The sequence below is a fragment of the Neophocaena asiaeorientalis genome, unplaced genomic scaffold, assembly GCF_003031525.2.
Source record: "Neophocaena asiaeorientalis asiaeorientalis breed wild unplaced genomic scaffold, Neophocaena_asiaeorientalis_V1.1 scaffold581, whole genome shotgun sequence".
Lineage (NCBI taxonomy): Eukaryota > Metazoa > Chordata > Mammalia > Artiodactyla > Phocoenidae > Neophocaena > Neophocaena asiaeorientalis.
Genome location: NW_020172732.1, coordinates 2474878 through 2487244, shown reverse-complemented (window position 1 = coordinate 2487244; position 12367 = coordinate 2474878). Strand labels below are relative to the sequence as shown.

The window sequence follows — 12367 nt, the reverse complement described above, 5'->3', positions numbered from 1 at the left end:
TTGCTTTGTAGGCTTATGCTCTTGTAATTGGGGTACACATTCTTGTGAGGGCACAGCTAAACGAGATATGCAAGTCATGGTAGAGGAGAGGTGGTACACAAAGTTAATTGCAAAGCCAAAGATGCCTCCTGGGTTCTAAGCTTTTATGAGTGGAAGCATGGTAGTGCCATTAATATATATAAAGAAATAAGGCATGGACATATATACACTACCAAACGTAAGGTAGATAGCTAGTGGGAAGCAGCCGCATAGTACAGGGAGATCAGCTCAGTGCTTTGTGACCCGCTGGAGGGATGGGATAGGGAGGGTGGGAGAGAGGGAGATGCAAGAGGGAAGAGATATGGGAACATATGTGTATGTATAACTAATTCACTTTGTTATAAAGCAGAAACTAACACACCATTGTAAAGCAATTATACTCCAATAAAGATGTAAAAAAAAGAGAGAGAAATAAGGAGGAGAGTGTGAAAAGGTAAAAGGGAGAACCAGCAGAGGCTGTAAGGTATTGATGAATTTGTTATTTGATAAATTGAGTTTGAAGAGGCTATAGGATATCAGAAGGAGAAATGGCAGGTAGGCAATGGAAGAAGGGGAACTGGAGAGAGATCTGGGAGTAATATGTAGATTTGGGAACTTTATTCATGGAAAAAGATGAGTCCATGAGAGTAGATAGAATTTCTGAGGGTCAGAGTAGAAGAGATGACTGAATATTGTCCATTGGTCCACAATGCTTAAGACTAGGATGGATTAGGGCTTTAAAGATGGGTTCAAGTTGGAGATAATCCTTGGAGAGTATAGTAGTATTGTGGAAGCAAAATGAAGGTCAAGTTTGAGAAAAGAATATTGTTATTAGTAAGTAGTAGAGAAACCAAAGGGAATGTGGTCTAAGAGGTCACTAGATTTGACAGTTGTGTTAGTGGGACAATTAGAACACTTTTGGCAAACTAGTGAGGACAGAAGGACACAATTTTGTGAACCATAAAGAAAAAAAATCCTTTTTCTTTCTCTACCAGAATTCTCTCTCAATCTGAGCTTTATATACAGAAAAAAACTCACTTAATGTTCCTAAATGGAACAAAATGAAACATATTGTGTGAGAATTATAAAAAATTGGAAAACAGAGACAAAAATTGGTATATTAAATAATGCATTATTTTGCATTTGAAAGCTTCCTATTTTAAGCCATTTTGGCATTCTCGCTCTAAAAAGTCAATTTGGACAGCTTGAATGTGGTTCTGAAAAAAAGAAAACCTACTCTTGCCTTTATTCTTTTGTATTTTTTGGAACAAAATATTTATGTAGGATCCACATAGATCATCCATATTTGCATGTATCATACAGTAAAAATATATATGACATATATTGGATAATTTAACATACAGAATGCTGAATATTTATTGACTAATGTGAGTCACTGTATAGCTTGGGCACTAACCTTTAAAAATTGGATTTAATTCAAGACTTTATTTCTCCTTGGTAGTTTCTTTAAAAACGTATTTAAAAATAAATACTGACAAGTGATACTATGGTCAAAATATCCTCTAATAATTCTTGAGGATTTAGAATTTAAATTATTTAAATTAGAAATAACATAATCATACTTCTATTGGATGTCAATAAAAACTGCAAGAATTGGACTTCCCCTGACTCCATGCCTCCACTACAGAGGGCACGGGTTTGATGCCTGGTCGGGGAACTAAGATTCTGCATGCTTTGGCACAGCCAAAAAAAAAAAGCTACAAGGTTTAAAATTTCTATAATTTAGGGGACTGAGTCTTTATTGAATTTGGAAACATACATGAACATCTCTCAGACTATTTAAACATTTAGTTACTTGTTATGATTCTTAATTGTTTGAAAACCTACACATAAGTATTAGACTCACACTGTGTTCAGGGGGAATAAATGATAAAACTTTAACTTGATGCCACCAATACATTCATTCTTATTGTATTCTGACAAGATCCCTTTAAAATTATTTGTTTTCACAATATTAAGTGTTAAAATATGTATACAGTACAGATAAGTTAACAAACAAGTTAAGCTACAGCAGTACTTGATATTTAAAGTCAATATGACTTAGCAGTTATGATCTACTGTATATAAGACTGTGAATCTATTTCAGTACAGTATTTCATCCTGCTTCATTTGGCTTCATAAACAAAGCATACCAAACATTTACTCCAAATTATTTTGTAGCAAAATGAAGTATCAGTTTTAAGATTCATATTATCGATTTTCACATGTACTCTGAACTGACTGAATTTTAGTTTTGAAATTAATATTACAGCATTTAAGAAATGTACAGTTATTAGTCCTTTATAGTTATTCAAGTTTAGAATTTTAGCAAGAAAAGTAGTTTTTAAACTGAGGAAGTTGTAAAATTAGCTCACATGATGACTTTGAAAATAAAAGTCTCTTTGTAAGTTTTTTATTTAGAAAGGTTATTTGAAAATTCACCCATTGGTTACAATTCAGATTGTGACCATCTAAAATTGATTCGCACATCACAAAATATATGAATAAATGATCATAAGAATTTTGATTGAGAAAGGTAAATGGTGTTCTTTGAGGTGATGTGATGATATGTTTACTATTAAGTTGGTAGTGGCTTTAATATAAAGAATTTATTTCTAAAGCCTTCTATTAGGGATTTAATACCAGATTTTTAAACCACAGTAATTTCGGATGAGTTTAATGTTTAATTTATTGGCTTTTTAAATTGCCTCAGTTCATTCAGAATTTTCTGAATCTGTTGGGCGGATCAACATTTTGGTTGATTTGATAGAGTATAACCTTCCATTTTGAGACTTCCAGCATATTCCTCTTCTCCTCTCTGGCTTAGTCTTTGCTTTTGGCTTGTTATATTTACCATTTAGGTTGTTTTCCCCACATACATCATGGCACCACCAACCTCCTAAAAAGGATAGATACGCAGATTAATAGATACAAACTCATACATAGTTACTGTTATTATATTTCTCCAGTGAGTATATCTTCATTTCTTATAACAGTGTTGTATACATATATTCCAATTTAAAATAATTTAAACAAGTCTCATATACCTGACCAAAAATAAAATATCTGAGAAAGGTTAGAGGTAAAATACGTACTCAAACTAGAATCAAGTTAACACTTACGTTGAGACGTTTACCTATAGAGAAAATGTTTATATTGGATTCAGATTTTAAAGAATTGTCTGACATTGAAAGATATTAGCTATTACTTTGGGAAGATATTTTGAAACTTTGAAAATAAAATATTTATATTAGGAACAGGTTACCTGAATTACTTTCTGGACAATTGAAGTGTCCTTTTGCTTTGTGATCCCAAGTAGAAAACATCAAATCTTTGTGTTCCGGGAGTGCGTTGGGGACATTGCCAGCAATCTCAACTAGATGTAGTGTATAGTTGGTTTCATGATCTCCCAGGTGAAAAGAATATTCAATATAATGCTTGTTGTCTTTCCAATCTTCTAGCTCAATTCGTAAGATATATTTAGATTGCTTTACTAGGGCGTATATCTTCTCTAGACCCAACCAAAATTCTCCTGAAAAGAAAAGTTGTAAAAATCTGTGGATTGTTAACTGCAGATTAGGCAGCAACTATTTTTTTTGAGAGTGTTCTTTTTTTCTTTGGTGTAAGTAGGTTAGATGTTTTAGTCTTGAATCCCTTGGTTATTTTAGTCTCGTAAAATATTTCTTTTTAAAACAATTTTATTCAAGATAGTTATGTTAAAATAGTAATAGGTATTAAAATACAACAAGTGTTAAAATAGTAATAGGCCTACCTAAAGTCTGATTATCCTTTCTGAAATGGATATTATCAGGCATATTTCACAGGTGAAACGTGTTAGACTATTATAAGTACTTTTAGGGCTAGTCATTGGTAAAATGTCTAACTTCTGGGTCCTTATATGTACTGGCTTTACTGTCAGCTGTTTATTAATATGAATATACTATCAAGAGATTTGTTAAGTATTTCCAGAGACTTGTATAATAATGTAATTTTCCTCAAATATAATCTTGGCCTTTGATATTTGCTTGATATATACGTTTTCTTTGTAGAAAAAGAAGGAAATAAATTAAAAAAACATTTTAAATTAAAAAGCATAATTTTTAATAACTTCTCTATAATTAAAAATTTTTATTTGGAATTAAAAATATAACATATTGTAAATACAAATAGATATCTCTGATTATCACAATTACTCTCTAATTATCCCTTTTATTAAAGCATTTAAGGAAAAAAGTCAAAATTTCCTTACTGCTGTTGAATTTGTAGATTTCATTTTAAGAATTGCAAAATACAAATGGCTTACTTTCTTGTAGAAATAAGTGAGTACTCTAGATTCTCTCAGAAGAAGATTTGGAGCTACAAAACATCACTGATTCTACCTTTTAGTTAGGGATTTAACTGGTAGTTTGAATACAGAATTGTTTAAATGATCAAGTAGTACTGAATGTTTAAAAATTCGATATAATAATGGATGTTATCCACTTTATTAATGAGTACATGTACATCACTCATGGATTTTTATAATATGCTTTTTGGATTTTAAACCTCTGTCATTTATTTTTATTTTGCTTATTTTGTTTTTTACCTTATTTTGTGGTCAAAATATAACAATTTTCATTGAATTAAACTAAATTTTTTTTAAACCACACATTGTATAGTATACATTTATCATATTTAAATAATTGAAATCTAAACATTTTGTACTGTACATCTGACAGCTTCCTTGTGCCTTCCAACTTCCAAATAGTTAATATCTAAAATGTTAATAAGAAAGTAGAATGACCAGTGATAAGGATGGTTTTCTTTGTAGCCCATTCATAGCATTTAGCATTTATTTGAAGCACTTAGCCCTTAATCAAATTTATCTTTGATAATTATAATTATGATAATTAGAAGCCATCCAATTAAATTGTGATAAGTATACATAGAACAGACATGTAATTGTGAAAAGTGTAATTCAAATAAAGACACTTGTAATAAGTTCAGTACTTACAAATGTGTAGTTATTTGTTAATAATTTATATGAAGGCTGGGAGTGTTCCTCATTCATTGTATTTCTAATGCCCAGTCTGTAATAGGCTCTTAATAAATATTTTTAAGTTAACGAGTGAATGAAGTCAGCTTACCATCAAGCCTCCCAAAACCATATTTGTAGTTTTCCCAAGTTTCATTGAAGTTTTGTGATCCATCTATTCGGTGTTGAATTAATGTCCATGAACTACCTGAATATAATGAACAGATTGTTTATTTTCAGTAGACTGATGCTGATAGTTGTAACAAAATGCGGTTTTCTGTTTGGTTTTAATTGGTGGCTGTACAAGGTAGTTATTAATGTTGTTATGGTAATAACATTTTATTATTTATTATGAGCCCAAGAAGTTAAGTGAAGGGCAACTAATGAATTTGTCTTAATAAACTTATTGACAAAGGTCATTTTAGATTATTTTATAGAAAAAGATGGAGAATATTGAGCAAATGCCTGATTAAATACATAAACAAGACAAATATAAGTACTAGATCTGTATAACTACTTGTGTTATATATATTTCATTTTATATGTATTCAGAACAAAAATAACAGTATTAGCCTTACTAATAGGTAGTGAGTAACCTGAGCTAGCTACTGTCTAGTTTCTCTTAGGCTCGTTTTACCTGATGTAACATCACAGTAGACGTTGAAAACTTGAGAGTTGCTGGGTCTAATGGAATAGATGCCACTTGTATGTTCACCTCTATTATAAATGATGGTACAATCAGCAGGAATGTCTAGAATCAACAAAATGTTATTATGTAAGATACAGTAATAAAGAATGATATCTTTAGAGCTTGAGATTTTACTTGACATTTTATGGAATTGTGGTGACTGTAGCCTTCAGTCTTTTTCAGTAATGTGTTATTGAAAAGGTACTTTATGCTAAAGCATTTTTATTAGATGGCATATTATACAAAGAATATCAAAATAGTTATTACCAAACTGATTTATTTTTAAGTGACAAAATTAGAATTTTAAACACTTTTTCCCCTTAGATCTAGGAAAGACATAAATAAAATACCACATATGAGATGTTAGTATAGTGCTTGGTGCATAGCAGGTAGTCAACAGATACATGAGGAAAGAGTGAACTTACATAGAGGAAACTAACAGAGAACTTTTTTCCTTTATGAATTACATTAAAAATAAATGTGTTTTCAAACTATATCATTTTTTTAAAGCTTGGGTAGGAATGGAGACTTTGTTCCCCCTCTTTTTTGTTTTTCTTATGGAAAGTAGAAACATTGAAGAGAATGCCATAATCTTTTCATCTGTATTAAACAGTTGTTAACATTTTGCCGTATTTGCTTTATAAACACAAATCCATACAAATATGTATTTTGCTGTGCTATTTGAAAGGAATTTGCAAACATCATGCCCCTTAACCCGTTAGATATTTTGGCATCCATCTCTTAAACATGAGATTATTCTCTTACGTAACTATAATACCATCATTACATCTAAGAAAATTAATAATAATTTTATATTATCTAATATCAAGTCTATATTTATATTTCCCTGATTGTCTTAAGAATGTTTTACAGGGTTTAAAAAAATCACCAGGATCCAATTTAGGTTGACACGTTATATTTGTTGGATTTATCTCTTTATTCTCTTTTAGTTAGTCTAGAACAGGCCCTGAGAATAGAGATTTTTGATGGAAATGTCAAAGAAGAAAAATTTGACGATATTAGTTTCAAGAAGGAAACCCACCAAATTATCTTACCATCATGTTCTACATTTTTTGTTTCATTCAAGTGAAGAGAGGGAGTAGTTCTTGGTGCTCTTGGTTTAGAAGAAAGAGAATTTTCTGTGGATTCTTGAACACCAGTTCTTCTTAACTGATAAAAGAATATAAATCTACTTTTAAAAATGGTACTGAATATACAATTAGGGGAAATCTGAGTTCATAATATGTTATTGTTTTCGATGTTAAGAGGGATAAGCAATGCTATACATATTATACAGACTTGCTGTTCTCAAAATATTTAATCAGGCACATAAAGAGTTCAAAAAAATAGAGAAAGACAAGGCAAAAAACAGAAATTGATCAAAAAACAGTAAGATCAAAGGCAGAGACTTTACTTAGAATATTTTAATATGTTCTATTTATTTATATGAATGTAATATATATTCTGTTCAGTGACACAGGCAGATTTTAAATTTCATAATTCTCAGTTGTAGGTCTTAAGACCTAGCACATAATTTGAACAAGGCTGCTTTCTTGATAGTTTTTGACATGTAATCATATCTGTAAAGGTAACAAATAGGCAGTTTTATTTGTGTACTTTCAATATATTCAATATTTCATTGTATGTTGTGCTGGGTTTGCAGTTTATTGACCGATAGCTTTTCTTATTGATGGGTTGAGAAGAGCAGAGTACGTAATGTGTTATTAGTGTTAGTTTTTTGAAGTCAGCATAAATGGCATTTCCTAGGATATAATACATAAAGATCCATTGTAAAGTTCACTTACTGGATGTTAGTCTTTTCTACTAAGTAACTGTGATCTTATAGTAACTTAACTTTACAGTTTTGGTTTCTTAATTTAAATTTGAATAAGTTGGGTCAGATGATTTAAGCCTTCTTCCAACTTAGAATTCATTGTTGAATTCTTCATACATTTTATTATTAGACAGGATGTATATTATTTTACAATAGTGACATTTTGCTTTTGTGAGCAGGTTCATTTACTCATAATAAAAGATACAGGAAAAGAATTAGAAAAATAACATATAGTAAGAAGGAAATTATGGAAATCAAAACTAGCTGGCAAAAACCCCTTTTCAGACAGTTAACAAAAATAACCTACTAAAATTATGAGTCATAAAATTACTGAAACATAATGTGTTTGTTTGGTGGAAATTGGTAATATTTGTTTTATAGTTCTTGGCGTCTGTTTTTTTTTTATACCAGTTTCTTCAGGTCTGTATTATTTTTGAAACTCTCTTGAACAGCTGTTTAGTAGTATTATTACTAATTAATATTTTTGAACTATAGTACTGTTTATTGGAAATCTTAGATTTTGGCATAGCTTTATTCCAAACACATACCTACCTTGCTCACCTAGTCAGTTATTTACATTGTAGATTAATTATATTGTTGGGTATTAAACTTTAATTATTAGACATATAGCTTCCAATAATAATATTAATCATAGTAAGTTTTTATTGACTTCCTTGTGCTAAATGTGACATTACGTTTATTAACATGTATTTATTAAGTGCCTACTATGTGTCAGACAGAGTTCTATATTTTGGAGCTATAGCAATTTTAAAAAATAGAAGAAACTTTCTGTACTTACGGAGCTTACATTCTAGTGCAGGGACAGACAAGATAAATAACTCAAATATGTATTATGTTAAATAGGGATAAGTGTTCAGGAAGAAAAGAGAGTAATGAAGGAGGTAGCAGGTTTCAAGCATGGGTGTAGGCGATTATAATTTCTTTCTTTTTTTTTTTTTCTTGTTGAGTTTTTGTCTAGTTCGTTTATTAGAATGTACATAAATATCCACATTGAATGGAATTAAACATGAATATGGGATCATGGTGTAGAGGACAGGTCACTGACCTAGGAGTTAGCCCATCTGTGTTCTGACCCAGCTCTGACACATGACTGCGAATATTCCAGTTTGTCTAGAGTATAAGGTGGATTGGGAGGTAAGGCAAGAGGCCAAATAGGTAAGAAGCAAAAGAATAGGTGGCACCTGGGGGATTATAATTTATGATTAAGTTATCTGGGAAGGCTTCTTTGAGAAATTTATATTTGAGAAAGACCTAAAGTGAGTAAGAGTGGGCCCATGCAGATACCAGGGTGAAGAGCATTCCAGACAGAGAGCAACAAGGGCAAAGACCCTGAGATAGCAGCCTGTTTGATGTGTTTGTGTAACAGTAAAAAGGCCGGTATGACTAGAGTACAGGAGATGAAGTCAGTGAGATGATTAAGAGTCATCTGGGTCTTATGGGCCAATACGAGAGAGACCGGAAGCCATTGTGTGGTGTTGAACAAAGAGAGAGAGAGTCTAATTTAAATTTTAACTGAATCTCTTTGGCTGCTATATTGAGGATGTACTTGGCATGAATTAATTCTTTTTTTCTCACAACAGTCCTGTAAGACAGATTCTTTTATTATCTACATAGAGTACATTAGGAAACTGAGAAGGGGTTAAGTAATTTATTCAAGGTCACACAAAAGTTTTGGAGCCAAAATTCAACCCCAGGTAGTGTATTAGCTTCAGAGCCTGCAAACCTAATGATCATGCTGAGGTGATCCTTTTATTCACTATCCAACTATAATTATTTTAAATAATTTTAGGGTCCAGCGTTTTCATGGACCTAAATTTTATGTAAAAGATTGGACATACTATTAAAATATTGACTTACCTGATTTTCAATTTCTTTTATTTGACTGTGCTGTTGATTTAATTGTCTGTATTGTTCTTCCACGATCTGAAGAAGATCTTTGATGCTATTATCTTGCTGTTCTACAAATGTCTGGACATAGATTATAGGTTGGTTAGAAGTTTCTTTCTTTTTTGTTAAATTAGACTTTTTAATTTCCTATAACACTATCACAATCTAATTTTTTAAACTAATACTGGATTAGAAAAATGATATTGGTAAACCTTTTCCCCTTGTATTCTTCTTTCACATAGTACATACTTGAGTTTTTGTGTTTTATTTAAAATGTACCATCTCTAAAAGCTGATTTCCTGAACTTTAAACTACTTCAATTAAATGAAAAAAAAAACAGTATTTTAATATCTTTTCCATTAACTGTATTACTTTTATACATTTTAAAGATGGGAGAATAGTTACACAAGTTATATTCCTTTAGCTTTTTACTTGCCTCCAGTAATTTGCAATAGTATAATAATTTAGTGTTCTAAATTTCATTGCTTAACTGTCTTGTAATTTTCATCTGAAATGCAAAGTTTAGTTATTTTCATAAATAATATTACGGAAACAAAAACCAACTTGAAATTATAATGGGAAAATTTATTTCCTGGAGTCTTTTTTTCATGAGAAAAATAAAGTGTTTCAACAGTTCAACAAAGTATTTCAAGTAGCATGTTTTAAAATATTTTTTTAAAAAGATCCACATTGAAAACATAATCATGAACCCTCTTTGTTTTATACTTACTTTGAGTGAAGTTATTTCCGGGTGTTCCTGAATTTCAGGTTGATTTTTAATTAAATTGGTTAATTGGTCCTCCAGGTATCTCACTTTTTGTTGAAGTAGAATTTTTTCTTCAAGGAGACTTTCAAGTTTTGAGTTGAGTTCAAGTGACATGTTCTTTACTTCTTCATTTTTGACTTGCAGTCTGGATGTAGTTCTTCTAAGTTCCTTTTCTTCTTCTTTGATTTCATTGGTTTGCAGTGATAAGTCATAAAAAGACTGATCAAATATGTTGAGTTTTTGAAATATGTCATTAATTTGGCCCTTAGTCTTATGAACAAAGTCTTTAAGACCATGTCCTAACTGAAGTAGGCCATTGGCTAAAATTTTTACATCATCTAACATAGCAAATCTTGATTTTGGCTCTGGAGATACAGAATCAAATGATGGATAATCTTGGTCAATTCTGGAAGAAATAACTAGAGGAGCAATAAAAAGAAAGAGCTTAATAGTGTACATTTTTATCCTAATTATTCACTTTAAAACGATTTGGAATTCGTTTTTTTTCCTGCAAGCATACCTAGACTTCTGAACTCTCTATATAACACTATTTGCCACATAAACAGTAAGGTTGGCAGGTGAATATAGTTAATCATTAAGCTGTTTAAACTTGTATGAATGTAACCTTCCACATTGAGTTAGATCAATGCTAAATGAAGTCAAAGAAATGAACAAAGAATTTAATAGGTCATTTAAAATGGTTATTGTATTTAATTTTGCTGTATTATAAAACTGCACTTTCAGTGTTATGAGATCTACCTGTTTTTAAAAGCTCATTTTAATTTATCACGATTTTTAAAGAGATTTACAGGTAAATACCAAATTCTTTTGACTGATAAATTCATCATTAAAGTTGAGGAAAAATTAATGAATTAAGTATACATTTCCCAAATTGTATTTTAGTTTTTTTGGGAAACAGTGATCGATTAAAAAAGAATGCCTTCTCTGTGAAGCCCTCCTCCACATCTGCAGGTGGTGTTAATGCTGCATTCCCATGGTACTCTGTATAAGCTAACATATGATTATATATTCCTTATTATTTGTCATTGTAATTATTTGTTAGTATATCTTTTTGCTTCAGATAATCTATCTAAATCATATTTGTATATTATCACAAAATCCCATACATTAAAATATATTTCATCCTTTTTCTCTGTTATAGTCTATGTCTCTATGTTCTAGCCTCCTCTTTTCCGTGTGCCCACTGTAAGACCAATAGATTATGTGGTTTTCTAAGGTCAACCAGAATTAAATATTGGGTTGACCAAAAGAAAGGTTTGTTCATTTTTTTCCATAAGATGGCTCTAGTAGTGCTTAGTTGTCTTTAACTTCATTCAAAACAATTTTGTTAGATTGTATGTGATAGCTGTCATATCAGTGTGCATTTAAAAAAAGACTTACAAAATTGGTGAATTTTTGTGTAGCCATTTTAATATTGAAGATGGAAGAAAAAGCAACATTTTGGCATATTATGCTTTATTATTTCAAGAAAGGTAAAAATGCAGCTGAAATGCATAAAAAGACTTGTGCAGTGTATGGAGAAGGTGCTGTGACTGATCGAACATGTCAAAAGTAGTTTGCGAAGTTTTGTGCTGGAGATTTCTCACTGGACGATGCTGCACTGTCGGGTAGACCAGTTGAAGTTGGTAGCGATCAAATCGAGACATTAACTGAGAACAATCAACCTTATACCACACGGGAGACAGCCAACATAGGCAAATCATCCAAATCAAGCGTTGAAAATCATTTGCACCGGTTTTGTTATGTTCATTGCTTTGATGTTTGGGTTCCACATAAGTTAAGTGAAAAACAACCTTCTTGACTGTATTTCTGCATGTGCTTCTCTACTGAAACGTAATGGAAATGTTCTGTATTTAAAACGAATTGTGATGGGCAATGAAAAGTGGATACTGTACAATAATGTGGAACGGAAGAGATCATGGGACAAGCGAAATAAACCACTACCAACCACAGCAAAGGCTGGTCTTCATCCAAAGAAGGTGATGTTGTGTGTATGGTGGGATTGGAAGGGAATCCTCTATTATGAGCTCCTTCCGGAAAACCAAACGATTAACTCCAGCAAGTACTGCTCCCAGTTAGACCAACTGAAAGCAGCACTCAACAAAAAGCATCCAGAAT

General features: G+C 31.3%; 2 protein-coding genes across 7 annotated transcripts in view; one reads left to right on the top strand and one right to left on the bottom strand.

Moving 5' to 3' along the window:
- Positions 1–12367, top strand: part of DOCK7 (dedicator of cytokinesis 7) — a 204838-nt gene that overhangs the window by 68815 nt on the left and 123656 nt on the right. The gene's annotated exons all lie outside the window — the stretch shown is intronic.
- On the bottom strand, positions 2680–10767 carry ANGPTL3 (angiopoietin like 3). The gene is made up of 7 exons (XM_024740398.1): positions 10193–10767; positions 9433–9543; positions 6776–6890; positions 5670–5783; positions 5145–5240; positions 3284–3550; positions 2680–2917 (listed from the first exon to the last, which is right to left on the bottom strand). The coding sequence occupies exons 1-7, from the start codon at positions 10685–10687 to the stop codon at positions 2733–2735; spliced, it is 1383 nt and encodes a 460-aa protein (XP_024596166.1). The 5' UTR covers positions 10688–10767; the 3' UTR covers positions 2680–2732.

What these genes read in the sequence shown, in the direction of transcription:
- ANGPTL3 (XM_024740398.1), bottom strand. Translation starts at nt 10,687, where the DNA reads ATGTACACTATTAAGCTCTTTCTTTTTATTGCTCCTCTAGTTATTTCT. An exon ending in TGGTTTTGGGAGGCTTGATG is followed by an intron (nt 3,551 to 5,144) that starts GTAAGCTGACTT and finishes TTTTCTTTTCAG; the next exon opens with GAGAATTTTGGTTGGGTCTA. An exon ending in TTGTCCAGAAAGTAATTCAG is followed by an intron (nt 2,918 to 3,283) that starts GTAACCTGTTCC and finishes TATCCTTTTTAG; the next exon opens with GAGGTTGGTGGTGCCATGAT.